The sequence below is a fragment of the Taudactylus pleione genome, unplaced genomic scaffold, assembly GCF_031769625.1.
Source record: "Taudactylus pleione unplaced genomic scaffold, aTauple2 ptg001517l, whole genome shotgun sequence".
In the NCBI taxonomy this organism is placed as follows: domain Eukaryota; kingdom Metazoa; phylum Chordata; class Amphibia; order Anura; family Myobatrachidae; genus Taudactylus; species Taudactylus pleione.
The window spans coordinates 497,028-511,173 of record NW_028285915.1 but is presented as its reverse complement, the minus strand read 5'-3'; the positions used below and the strand labels follow the sequence as shown (position 1 = coordinate 511,173).

Sequence of the window (14,146 nt, the reverse complement as noted above, 5' to 3'; positions counted from 1 at the left end):
GTGCGTAGTGTGATCAGATAACTGCATCTAAAGGGCACATCAGCAACTGAAATTTATCGCCAACTTGTCGAGGTGTATGGTGTCATGGAAACAGGTTTGGGTTTGGTACGCTGCCTGTGATAACGGCAGGACAGACGTTCAAGAGGAGCAGCGATCCCACCGGCCAAGCACGTCCACCACAGGTGACAAAAAGTCAGTGCACCAAACCCAAACCTGATTCTGGCACATGACATTATCACCGTACACCTCCAACATTTGGCCGAGGATTACGGATTAGGATTATTACTTATAATAGTCAGGGATATTAGATGTTTTACCTTGTAATTACTAAATGATTATTTTATTTCAATGAGAAACCTCTTTCCATCTATGACCCAAGGCTGTTATTATATTTAATTATTTGAACCCTTTCCCTTGTGTCCATTGAAGGAATAATTCTACTTTTGTTGAATATTTAACTCAAATGTTTTATTCTGTTTCAAACAATCAAAACAATGAGATTAGACAAATAAGACCCGAGCCTGGAAACCTGCACTCTGACGTCACGCTCTGTAGCATTGCCGATTAGATTTAGGGACACTGTAGTATAGCGCTATAAGAGGGAGGTCGTATCATTGATCATGTCTATAAGTCAGACTGATTGGCCGTGCCGGACATACAATAAGCTCCTGACCAAGCCAGGAACAAGAAAGCCGGTAACTAATAAACAAGAAACGGGGGCAGCTAAATTTTATCTTATTTCTAAAATGGCACCAGTTTAAATTAATACTAAGGGGGCATCAGATTATTTATTATTACCTTGGTAACCAAAGCCCAGGGGTATCAGGAAGGGCCCAATACTATTCAGCAGCTGGACACGCCATTTTTAGGATGGGGGCTGCATGTTTGTTCTGTCACAGACCTAGAACACCTGAGATGATACCACATAGCACGGGTGTATTATAGAAGAGTAAAGGGACTCTCAGTTTATTATTTTCCGCGGTGAGATTGCCAACACTGGCAGCGATGTTTAGGTTTTGGCTCACCGCGCTTTGAGGGTGAAAACTCAACTGAAACTACCAGCAAAGCCCCTGGGGTTTCTATCTGGTGATTTAGAGGCCAAAATCGCCATCAGCTCTCTGCATATTGCAGCGATTTCTAACTGTAAATCAGAGTCCATTATTCCCCACCCGTGATGTAGCCATATATATTGGAGGCCCAACACTGTGAGCCCATCACTCGCTCGCTGCGCAGACTGCTGTTGACCAGTCACCTTTTGATGGAGCTGTAGTATTGGTTGATGAAGTCCTTGGCCTTGGGAAGAAGTTCTTCTGGAACCTTTGCTTCTTGTGGTTGAGGACATGTCATCTGGGCTGGAAACATGACGGAGCCCAGACACCGGGCTCTTGTACAGGCCACATCCTATGAGTGAGACATCACAGAGACAGCAGTGTCATGTATATTATATGGTCTATGACCCCAATGAGAGTATACAGCGGTCTTACATGCAATGAATTGTTATTGCCTACGTCTGTGACACATTGGGGTCAGTTCAGTTCGGTGCTGGTAGGGGGGAGACCATATGCTGCTCTTGCAGTAGCTCTGGGCTCTCAGACACATAGGGCTACCTACAAAAATCCACCAGTCCAGGGTGAGATGGGGTCAAGAGGCGAGTAGAGGTGCCATTGCCGGCGTGTGCGCTCGCCCCCTTACTGATTTGACCCCTTTGGGTGGCAAAAAGATTCAGGGACAGGGACATTTTTTTTTTTAAATAAAAGCAATAATTTGAGTGACGGTGTTATTATTGGAAAATGTAAATATTTTCAGTAATAACAGCGTTCCCTGATTACAGAAGATGGAGTTAGGTCCCTACCTATGATCCCTACCTGGGCAGCCTGCACGTTCAGCGTATCATAGGACAGGGTCCGGTTCTCCCAGTTCTTGGTGCGGAGACATTTCTGGTTCTGGCCTCCATTGGCCGGGCTGGAGGAGAAGACGGGAAGGGTTAGAAGCAAATCTCTGGGCAGCCCTAATGTGGGCCCATGGCTAATACAAGAGGTATCTAAGGACATATGAGGCTATGATATAATGTGACCTGTATAAGGCCCATCTCCTCTGTTATAAAGCAGGGCCCTCACACCTCTAAATGTACAGTTGTTAGATCACTTCTTTAAGTGTCTCCTGCGGGAACGTTCTGCGTGCAGTATGGATACTTTAGTCTCCAGGACAATAAATGCCCCCCGCACCCCCCGCACAGATCCTGGCATCTCTCCTGGCTCATCCCCTTACCCCTCTGTGCTGTATAAGGATGTCTCTGCCTATATGTATCATAAACTTTCAATCGTCAGAGGGGCGCCCTGTGTAACACCATGCGATAAAACACCTTCTTAATAAATCATATGAAATAAAGACACAGAGACATGAGATTTGGCAGAATATTTAGTTAGCAATTTATTAATATTATCTAATGAGTATTAAATGAATCTAAACTGACTGAAGATGTCTCAGCCCTCACAAACTCACATTCCCAGTTAAGACACACACGCCTATCCCAATAGGGCAAACTAAGTCACATGGTGTTACCTAAGCCAGCCCCCAGACTCGAAGTTTAACCCACTCCGTTCTCATTCAATCACTGTGTTGTCTTATCAGCGGCATTTGTTTATAGGGAGCCACAAGTTCCACAGCGCTGCGCCCAGCAAAAATACAAAACATGGCAAAGAAAGTAACAACGCTGCATAATATATATATAATTGCAGTTACAGCGTATATCTATTATCCATCAGCTGAGACAGTGACCAGAAGAGATGAAACAAGAGGAGTTAGGGCACCGCTCCCAAGAGCTAACACTCTAATCCACATATCAGGCCATGAGAATAGTGACTGTCACACCAATATCTACATCGGTTCATTACAAGGCACAATGGGCGGGGTGGAGTCGCAGCGCCCTATTCAGCCCCAATTGTGCTAATAGCGATAAGGACAGTTTAAGAAACATTTTGTTACCTAGTAAAATCGGAATCTAGACCCAATAATTTACATTTTTATCATCACTGTCTGCTGCAACAAGAACTTGTGTTCTGCCCAGATGAATGAATACATCCAGAAACAGGGGCACAGACAGTAGATGGCGCTGTGCCCTCAGCTGTCACTGGGGGTGTTTGCAGATCTGCTCAGTGTACAAGACACACACAGGGGAGCTCTGTCTGTTTTCTCTTGTGCCAGGTATAAGACTGATATGATAACGGCCACTTCAGCCTTACGCGGATCGTTAGGGGCTGCGTAGTGGCACAGAGACGCACAGCTGCGCATACAGGCGAATATCCACTTTGTCACTTGTGCGAGTAAAAAGCACAGCTAAAGCTGTAATGGTGCAAATGCACAATTCGCCGCCAGCCTGGTGTACATACACTCCATTACTTACCTACATTTCCTCTCCGAGAGAAGCCCAGAGAGGAGATGCCGCTGACGACTTTAGGGGCGGGACAGGACGGTCACGTGATTAGGCCCCTCCCCATCATGGTGAAATGAGGTAAATCACTGGTCCGTGGGAAGGGGGAGGAGATAGTTACCTGCCCCACCATACGGACCCACAATTCCTGGTGGTATTCTCTCCCCATCCTGCCCATGTCACGAATAAGTGGGCAGGATGCAGGAGATCCAGACACTCCTCCAGGGGTGATGGGGGCTACCCAAAAATATCGAGAGCCTCCCATATTTCCCGAGAGAGTAGGGAGGTATGATACACGCCAAGCTCTCACTCGTGGTCCTGCACAAAATGTAACCTATACCCAGAGCCGTAACTAGACTTATTGGTGCCCTGAGCCAGAGAGAGCATTGGCACCCTCCACCCTCCCCCTTATTTTGAATAGGGACACAAGATAGTGCACCTGAGAGAGGGCCATGGCCTCATGGGGAAGGGCAGGGAAGAGATAGGGGAGGCCAGGAGATGCTGGGGATGAATAGGGAAATAATATAGTGCACCTGAGAGATAGCCATGGCCTCATGGGGAAGGGTCAGGGAAGAGATAGGAGAGGCCAGGAGATGATGGGGATAAATAGGGACATAATATAGTGCACTTGAGAGAGGGCCATGGCCTCATGGGGAAGGGCCAGGGAAGAGATAGGGGAGGCCAGGAGATGCTGGGGATAAATAGGGACATAACATAGTGCACCTGAGAGAGGGCCATGGCCTCATGGGGAAGGGCCAGGGAAGAGATAGGGGAGGCCAGGAGATGCCGGGGATAAATAGGGACATAATATAGTGCACCTGAGAGAGGGCCATGGTCTCATGGGGAAGGGCCAGGGAAGAGATAGGGGAGGCCAGAAGATGCTGGGGATAAATAGGGACATAATATAGTGCACCTGAGAGAGGGCCATGGCCTCAGGGGGAAGGGCCAGGGAAGAGATAGGAGAGGCCAGGAGATGCTGGGGATAAATAGGGACATAATATAGTGCACCTGAGAGATGGCAATGGCCTCATGGGGAAGGGCCAGGGAAGAGATAGGGGAGGCCAGCAGATGCTGGGGATAAATAGGGGCATAATATAGTGCACCTGAGAGAGGGCCATGGCCTCATGGGGAAGGGTCAGGGAAGAGATAGGGGAGGCCAGGAGATGCTGGGGATAAATAGGGACATAATATAGTGCACCTGAGAGAGGGCCATGGCCTCATGGGGAAGGGCCAGGGAAGAGATTGGGAAGGCCAGCAGATGCTGGGGATAAATAGGGATATAATATAGTGCACATGAGAGAGGGTCATGGCCTCATGGGGAAGGGCCAGGGAAGAGATAGGGAAGGCCAGGAGATGCTGGGGATAAATAGGGACATAATATAGTGCACCTGAGAGAGGGCCATGGCCTCATGGGGAAGGGCCAGGGAAGAGATAGGGGAGGCCAGGAGATGCTGGGGATAAATAGGGACATAATATAGTGCACCTGAGAGAGGGCCATGGCCTCATGGGGAAGGGCCAGGGAAGAGATAGGAGAGGCCAGGAGATGCTGGGGATAAATAGGGACATAATATAGTGCACCTGAGAGAGGGCCATGGCCTCATGGGGAAGGGCCAGGGAAGAGATGGGGGAGGCCAGGAGATGCTGGGGATAAATAGGGACATAATATAGTGCACCTGAGAGAGGGCCATGGCCTCAGGGGGAAGGGCCAGGGAAGACATAGGAGAGGCCAGGAGATGCCGGGGATAAATAGGGACATACTATAGTGCACCTGAGAGAGGGCCATGGCCTCATGGGGAAGGGCCAGGGAAGAGATAGGGGAGGCCAGGAGATGCTGGGGATCAATAGGGATATAATATAGTGCACCTGAGAGAGGGCCATGGCCTCATGGGGAAGGGCCAGGGAAGATATAGGAGAGGCCAGGAGATGCTGGGGATAAATAGGGACATAATATAGCACACCTGAGAGAGGGCCATGGCCTCATGGTGAAGGGCCAGGGAAGAGATAGGGGAGGCCAGGAGATGCTGGGGATAAATAGGGACATAATATAGCACACATGAGAGAGGGCCATGGCCTCATGGTGAAGGGCCAGGGAAGAGATAGGGGAGGCCAGGAGATGCTGGGGATAAATAGGGACATAAGAGTGCACCTGAAAAAAGGCCATGGCCTCATGGGTAAGGGCCAGGGAAGAGATAGTGGAGGCCAGGAGATGATGGGGATAAATAGGGACATAATATAGTGCACCTGAGAGAGGGCCATGGCCTCATGGGGAAGGGCCAGGGAAGAGATAGGGGAAGCCAGGAGATGCTGGGGATAAATAGTGACATAATATAGTGCACCTGCGAGAGGGCCATGGCCTCATGGGGAAGGGCCAGGGAAGAGATAGGGGAGGCCAGGAGATGCTGGGGATAAATAGGGACATACTATAGTGCACCTGAGAGAGGGCCATGGCCTCATGGGGATGGGCCAGGGAAGAGATAGGGGAGGCAAGGAGATGCTGGGGATAAATAGGGACATAATATAGTGCACCTGAGAGAGGGCCATGGCCTCATGGGGAAGGGCCAGGGAAGAGATAGGGGAGGCCAGGAGATGCTGGGGATAAATAGGGACATAATATAGTGCACCTGAGAGAGGGCCATGGCCTCATGGGGAAGGGCCAGGGAAGAGATAGGAGAGGCCAGGAGATGCTGGGGATAAATAGGGACATACTATAGTGCACCTGAGAGAGGGCCATGGCCTCATGGGGAAGGGCCAGGGAAGAGATAGGGAAGGCCAGGAGATGCTGGGGATCAATAGGGACATAATATAGTGCACCTGAGAGAGGGCCATGGCCTCATGGGGAAGGGCCAGGGAAGAGATAGGGGAGGCCAGGAGATGCTGGGGATAAATAGGGACATAATATAGTGCACCTGAGAGAGGGCCATGGCCTCATGGGGAAGGGGCAGGGAAGAGATAGGGGAGGCCAGGAGATGCCGGGGATAAATAGGGACATAATATTGTGCACCTGAGAGAGGGCCATGGCCTCATGGGGAAGGGCCAGGGAAGAGATAGGGGAGGCCAGGAGATGCCGGGGATAAATAGGGACATAATATAGTGCACCTGAGAGAGGGCCATGGCCTCATGGGGAGGGGCCAGGGAAGAGATAGGAGAGGCCAGGAGATGCTGGGGATAAATAGGGACATAATATAGTGCACCTGAGAGAGGGCCATGGCCTCATGGGGAAGGGCCAGGGAAGAGATAGGGAAGGCCAGGAGATGCTGGGGATCAATAGGGACATAATATAGTGCACCTGAGAGAGGGCCATGGCCTCATGGGGAAGGGCCAGGGAAGAGATAGGGGAGGCCAGGAGATGCTGGGGATAAATAGGGACATAATATAGTGCACCTGAGAGAGGGCCATGGCCTCATGGGGAAGGGGCAGGGAAGAGATAGGGGAGGCCAGGAGATGCCGGGGATAAATAGGGACATAATATTGTGCACCTGAGAGAGGGCCATGGCCTCATGGGGAAGGGCCAGGGAAGAGATAGGGGAGGCCAGGAGATGCTGGGGATAAATAGGGACATAATATAGTGCACCTGAGAGAGGGCCATGGCCTCATGGGGAGGGGCCAGGGAAGAGATAGGAGAGGCCAGGAGATGCTGGGGATAAATAGGGACATAATATAGTGCACCTGAGAGAGGGCCATGGCCTCATGGGGAAGGGCCAGGGAAGAGATGGGGGAGGCCAGGAGATGCTGGGGATAAATAGGGACATAATATAGTGCACCTGAGAGAGGGCCATGGCCTCAAGGGGAAGGGCCAGGGAAGAGATAGGGGAGGCCAGGAGATGCTGGGGATAAATAGGGACATAATATAGTGCACCTGAGAGAGGGCCATGGCCTCATGGGAAAGGGCCAGGGAAGATATAGGAGAGGCCAGGAGATGCCGGGGATAAATAGGGACATACTATAGTGCACCTGAGAGAGGGCCATGGCCTCATGGGGAAGGGTCAGGGAAGAGATAGGGGAGGCCAGGGGATGCTCCATGGCCTCATGGGGAGGGGCTAGGGAAGAGATAGGGGAGGCCAGGAGATGCTGGGGATAAATAGGGACATATTATAGTGCACCTGAGAGAGGGCCATGGCCTCATGGGGAAGGGCCAGGGAAAAGATAGGGGAGGCCAGGAGATGCTGGGGATAAATAGGGACATACTATAGTGCACCTGAGAGAGGGCCATGGCCTCATGGGGAAGGGCCAGGGAAGAGATAGGGGAGGCCAGGGCATGCTCCATGGCCTCATGGGGAGGGACTAGGGAAGAGATAAGGGAGGCCAGGAGATGCTGGGGATAAATAGGGACATAATATAGTGCACCTGAGAGAGGGCCATGGCCTCAGGGGGAAGGGCCAGGGAAGAGATAAGGGAGGCCAGGAGATGCCGGGGATAAATAGGGACATAATATAGTGCACCTGAGAGAGGGCCATGGCCTCATGGGGAAGGGCCAGGGAAGAGATAGGGGAAGCCAGGAGATGCTGGGGATAAATAGTGACATAATATAGTGCACCTGCGAGAGGGCCATGGCCTCATGGGGAAGGGCCAGGGAAGAGATAGGGGAGGCCAGGAGATGCTGGGGATAAATAGGGACATACTATAGTGCACCTGAGAGAGGGCCATGGCCTCATGGGGATGGGCCAGGGAAGAGATAGGGGAGGCAAGGAGATGCTGGGGATAAATAGGGACATAATATAGTGCACCTGAGAGAGGGCCATGGCCTCATGGGGAAGGGCCAGGGAAGAGATAGGGGAGGCCAGGAGATGCTGGGGATAAATAGGGACATAATATAGTGCACCTGAGAGAGGGCCATGGCCTCATGGGGAAGGGCCAGGGAAGAGATAGGAGAGGCCAGGAGATGCTGGGGATAAATAGGGACATACTATAGTGCACCTGAGAGAGGGCCATGGCCTCATGGGGAAGGGCCAGGGAAGAGATAGGGAAGGCCAGGAGATGCTGGGGATCAATAGGGACATAATATAGTGCACCTGAGAGAGGGCCATGGCCTCATGGGGAAGGGCCAGGGAAGAGATAGGGGAGGCCAGGAGATGCTGGGGATAAATAGGGACATAATATAGTGCACCTGAGAGAGGGCCATGGCCTCATGGGGAAGGGGCAGGGAAGAGATAGGGGAGGCCAGGAGATGCCGGGGATAAATAGGGACATAATATTGTGCACCTGAGAGAGGGCCATGGCCTCATGGGGAAGGGCCAGGGAAGAGATAGGGGAGGCCAGGAGATGCCGGGGATAAATAGGGACATAATATAGTGCACCTGAGAGAGGGCCATGGCCTCATGGGGAAGGGCCAGGGAAGAGATAGGGGAGGCCAGGAGATGCTGGGGATAAATAGGGACATAATATAGTGCACCTGAGAGAGGGCCATGGCCTCATGGGGAGGGGCCAGGGAAGAGATAGGAGAGGCCAGGAGATGCTGGGGATAAATAGGGACATAATATAGTGCACCTGAGAGAGGGCCATGGCCTCATGGGGAAGGGCCAGGGAAGAGATGGGGGAGGCCAGGAGATGCTGGGGATAAATAGGGACATAATATAGTGCACCTGAGAGAGGGCCATGGCCTCAAGGGGAAGGGCCAGGGAAGAGATAGGGGAGGCCAGGAGATGCTGGGGATAAATAGGGACATAATATAGTGCACCTGAGAGAGGGCCATGGCCTCATGGGAAAGGGCCAGGGAAGATATAGGAGAGGCCAGGAGATGCCGGGGATAAATAGGGACATACTATAGTGCACCTGAGAGAGGGCCATGGCCTCATGGGGAAGGGTCAGGGAAGAGATAGGGGAGGCCAGGGGATGCTCCATGGCCTCATGGGGAGGGGCTAGGGAAGAGATAGGGGAGGCCAGGAGATGCTGGGGATAAATAGGGACATATTATAGTGCACCTGAGAGAGGGCCATGGCCTCATGGGGAAGGGCCAGGGAAAAGATAGGGGAGGCCAGGAGATGCTGGGGATAAATAGGGACATACTATAGTGCACCTGAGAGAGGGCCATGGCCTCATGGGGAAGGGCCAGGGAAGAGATAGGGGAGGCCAGGGCATGCTCCATGGCCTCATGGGGAGGGACTAGGGAAGAGATAGGGGAGGCCAGGAGATGCTGGGGATAAATAGGGACATAATATAGTGCACCTGAGAGAGGGCCATGGCCTCAGGGGGAAGGGCCAGGGAAGAGATAAGGGAGGCCAGGAGATGCCGGGGATAAATAGGGACATAATATAGTGCACCTGAGAGAGGGCCATGGCCTCATGGGGAAGGGCCAGGGAAGAGATAGGGGAAGCCAGGAGATGCTGGGGATAAATAGTGACATAATATAGTGCACCTGCGAGAGGGCCATGGCCTCATGGGGAAGGGCCAGGGAAGAGATAGGGGAGGCCAGGAGATGCTGGGGATAAATAGGGACATACTATAGTGCACCTGAGAGAGGGCCATGGCCTCATGGGGATGGGCCAGGGAAGAGATAGGGGAGGCAAGGAGATGCTGGGGATAAATAGGGACATAATATAGTGCACCTGAGAGAGGGCCATGGCCTCATGGGGAAGGGCCAGGGAAGAGATAGGGGAGGCCAGGAGATGCTGGGGATAAATAGGGACATAATATAGTGCACCTGAGAGAGGGCCATGGCCTCATGGGGAAGGGCCAGGGAAGAGATAGGAGAGGCCAGGAGATGCTGGGGATAAATAGGGACATACTATAGTGCACCTGAGAGAGGGCCATGGCCTCATGGGGAAGGGCCAGGGAAGAGATAGGGAAGGCCAGGAGATGCTGGGGATCAATAGGGACATAATATAGTGCACCTGAGAGAGGGCCATGGCCTCATGGGGAAGGGCCAGGGAAGAGATAGGGGAGGCCAGGAGATGCTGGGGATAAATAGGGACATAATATAGTGCACCTGAGAGAGGGCCATGGCCTCATGGGGAAGGGGCAGGGAAGAGATAGGGGAGGCCAGGAGATGCCGGGGATAAATAGGGACATAATATTGTGCACCTGAGAGAGGGCCATGGCCTCATGGGGAAGGGCCAGGGAAGAGATAGGGGAGGCCAGGAGATGCCGGGGATAAATAGGGACATAATATAGTGCACCTGAGAGAGGGCCATGGCCTCATGGGGAAGGGCCAGGGAAGAGATAGGGGAGGCCAGGAGATGCTGGGGATAAATAGGGACATAATATAGTGCACCTGAGAGAGGGCCATGGCCTCATGGGGAGGGGCCAGGGAAGAGATAGGAGAGGCCAGGAGATGCTGGGGATAAATAGGGACATAATATAGTGCACCTGAGAGAGGGCCATGGCCTCATGGGGAAGGGCCAGGGAAGAGATGGGGGAGGCCAGGAGATGCTGGGGATAAATAGGGACATAATATAGTGCACCTGAGAGAGGGCCATGGCCTCAAGGGGAAGGGCCAGGGAAGAGATAGGGGAGGCCAGGAGATGCTGGGGATAAATAGGGACATAATATAGTGCACCTGAGAGAGGGCCATGGCCTCATGGGAAAGGGCCAGGGAAGATATAGGAGAGGCCAGGAGATGCCGGGGATAAATAGGGACATACTATAGTGCACCTGAGAGAGGGCCATGGCCTCATGGGGAAGGGTCAGGGAAGAGATAGGGGAGGCCAGGGGATGCTCCATGGCCTCATGGGGAGGGGCTAGGGAAGAGATAGGGGAGGCCAGGAGATGCTGGGGATAAATAGGGACATATTATAGTGCACCTGAGAGAGGGCCATGGCCTCATGGGGAAGGGCCAGGGAAAAGATAGGGGAGGCCAGGAGATGCTGGGGATAAATAGGGACATACTATAGTGCACCTGAGAGAGGGCCATGGCCTCATGGGGAAGGGCCAGGGAAGAGATAGGGGAGGCCAGGGCATGCTCCATGGCCTCATGGGGAGGGACTAGGGAAGAGATAGGGGAGGCCAGGAGATGCTGGGGATAAATAGGGACATAATATAGTGCACCTGAGAGAGGGCCATGGCCTCAGGGGGAAGGGCCAGGGAAGAGATAAGGGAGGCCAGGAGATGCCGGGGATAAATAGGGACATAATATAGTGCACCTGAGAGAGGGCCATGGCCTCATGGGGAAGGGCCAGGTAAGAGATAGGGGAGGCCAGGAAATGCCGGGGATAAATAGGGACATAATATAGTGCACCTGAGAGAGGGCCATGGCCTCATGGGGAAGGGCCAGGGAAGAGATAGGGGAGGCCAGGAGATGCTGGGGATAAATAGGGACATATTATAGTGCACCTGCGAGAGGGCCATGGCACTGGTCGCACTACCCTAGTTACAGCCCTGCCTAGACCCTGTTTGGAGACACTGACATGTTGTGGTGACTACAGCTCATGAAATTCAAATATTTATCACATTCATATTAAAAATGTGGATTGTGATAAATAAACCCGCCTAGACCAGCATGACTTTTGGTATAAGGAGGATAAGAGGACAGGTGTGTACATGGATTACACAAGTGTGTATACACCAATGCAGTGTCTATACTTCTGCACATGAAGTAACTTCTAGGGGCTAAATGAGAGCTTCCTATTTACATAAGGGGGCACAGCGGGTGTACGGGTACCGGTGCCAGGAACAATTCATCATTCCCAGTTCTGCTATCAGCAACAACAATCCTTTTCTCATGCTCCTGTCCCAAGAGCTTGCACTTTTCCCATGTGTACACTGTGGGAAGGAGGAGGGCAGATCCAGCAGTTACATGTCATTTCCCAGCACACGGAGGCTGGTGTCAGGATTCTCATTGTTATATTCAGGAAACTGACGTCAATGGATTTGCTAGGTCAGCCTTCCGTGTCCACGGCTATGTGCTCCATCCCTGGGCAGCACGGTCTGCAGGTCACCCCCACCAGTACATACATGGCTGGGGGCTTAGTACTATATAAGAACATCAGCCACACGTCTGTTACCTGCACTGATATGAAAATCACGTGTACACCTGTCTGAACCACTCTGTGCCATTAAAATTCCCTTATATAGAGGGAATTACCGCCTAGACCTGGGTCTCCTCTAAAACCTGAGGATCGCCTGTACTCAGGTGTCAGAGCAATCCACAAACCTGAGTAACTCACATACACACACCTGAGTAATTCACATACACACACCTGAGTAATTCACATACACACCTGAGTAATTCACATGCACACACCTGAGTAACTCACATACACACACCTGAGTAATTCACATACACACACCTGAGTAATTCACATACACACACCTGAGTAACTCACATACACACACCTGAGTAATTCACATGCACACACCTGAGTAATTCACATACACACACCTGAGTAATTCACATGCACACACCTGAGTAACTCACATGCACACACCTGAGTAATTCACATACACACACCTGAGTAATTCACATGCACACACCTGAGTAACTCACATACACACACCTGAGTAATTCACATACACACACCTGAGTAATTCACATACACACACCTGAGTAACTCACATACACACACCTGAGTAATTCACATGCACACACCTGAGTAATTCACATGCACACACCTGAGTAATTCACATACACACACCTGAGTAATTCACATACACACACCTGAGTAATTCACATGCACACACCTGAGTAATTCACATACACACACCTGAGTAATTCACATACACACCTGAGTAATTCACATGCACACCTGGGTAACTCACATACACACCTGGGTAACTCACATACACACCTGAGTAATTCACATACACACTTGGGTAACTCACATACACTCACCTGAGTAAGTCACATGCACACACCTGAGTTACTCACATACACACCTGAGTAACTCACATACACACACCTGAGTAATTCACATGCACACCTGGGTAACTCACATACACACCTGGGTAACTCACATACACACCTGAGTAATTCACATACACACTTGGGTAACTCACATACACTCACCTGAGTAAGTCACATGCACACACCTGAGTTACTCACATACACACCTGAGTAACTCACATACACACACCTGAGTAATTCACATGCACACCTGGGTAACTCACATACACACCTGGGTAACTCACATACACACCTGAGTAAATCACATACACACCTGGATAATTCACATACACACACCTGAGTAAGTCACATGCACACACCTGAGTTACTCACATACACACCTGAGTAATTCACATGCACACACCTGAGTAATACACGTACACACCTGTGTAACTCACATACACCTGAGTAATTCACGTACACACACCTGGGTAACTCACATACACACACCTGAGCAATTCACATACACACACCTGGGTAACTCACATGCACACACCTGAATAATTCACTTGCACACACCTGAGTAATTCATCTACACACCTGGGTAACTCACATGCACACACCTGAATAATTCCCATGCACACACCTGAGTAATTCACATACACACTTGGGTAACTCACACACCTGAGTAATTCATGTACACACCTGGGTAACTCACATATACACACCTGAGTAATTCACATACACACACCTGGGTAATACACACACGCACCTGAGTGACTCACATCCACACAACTGGGTAACTCACATACACACATCTGAGTAATTCACTTACACACACACACCTGGGAAATTATTATACACAATGGGTACATTATCATTCACTCCTGGGAAATACAGGCAGACAACAGGAATACTCAGGTACACAGCAGGGAAATTCACATACACACACCTAAGAAATT

At 51.3% G+C, this 14,146-nt stretch overlaps 1 protein-coding gene across 1 annotated transcript in view; it reads right to left on the bottom strand.

Moving 5' to 3' along the window:
* LOC148442441 (nitric oxide synthase 3-like) overlaps nt 1–14,146 on the bottom strand; it is a gene marked incomplete at its 3' end in the record, with an annotated part of 94,640 nt that overhangs the window by 48,905 nt on the left and 31,589 nt on the right. Inside the window, exons 2-3 of the mRNA XM_088463936.1 lie at nt 1,866–1,962; nt 1,253–1,401 (exon numbers count right to left, since the gene is read on the bottom strand). Of these exons, the coding sequence (XP_088320062.1) occupies nt 1,253–1,401; nt 1,866–1,962 (246 nt within the window). The remainder of the gene's footprint in view (nt 1–1,252; nt 1,402–1,865; nt 1,963–14,146) is intronic.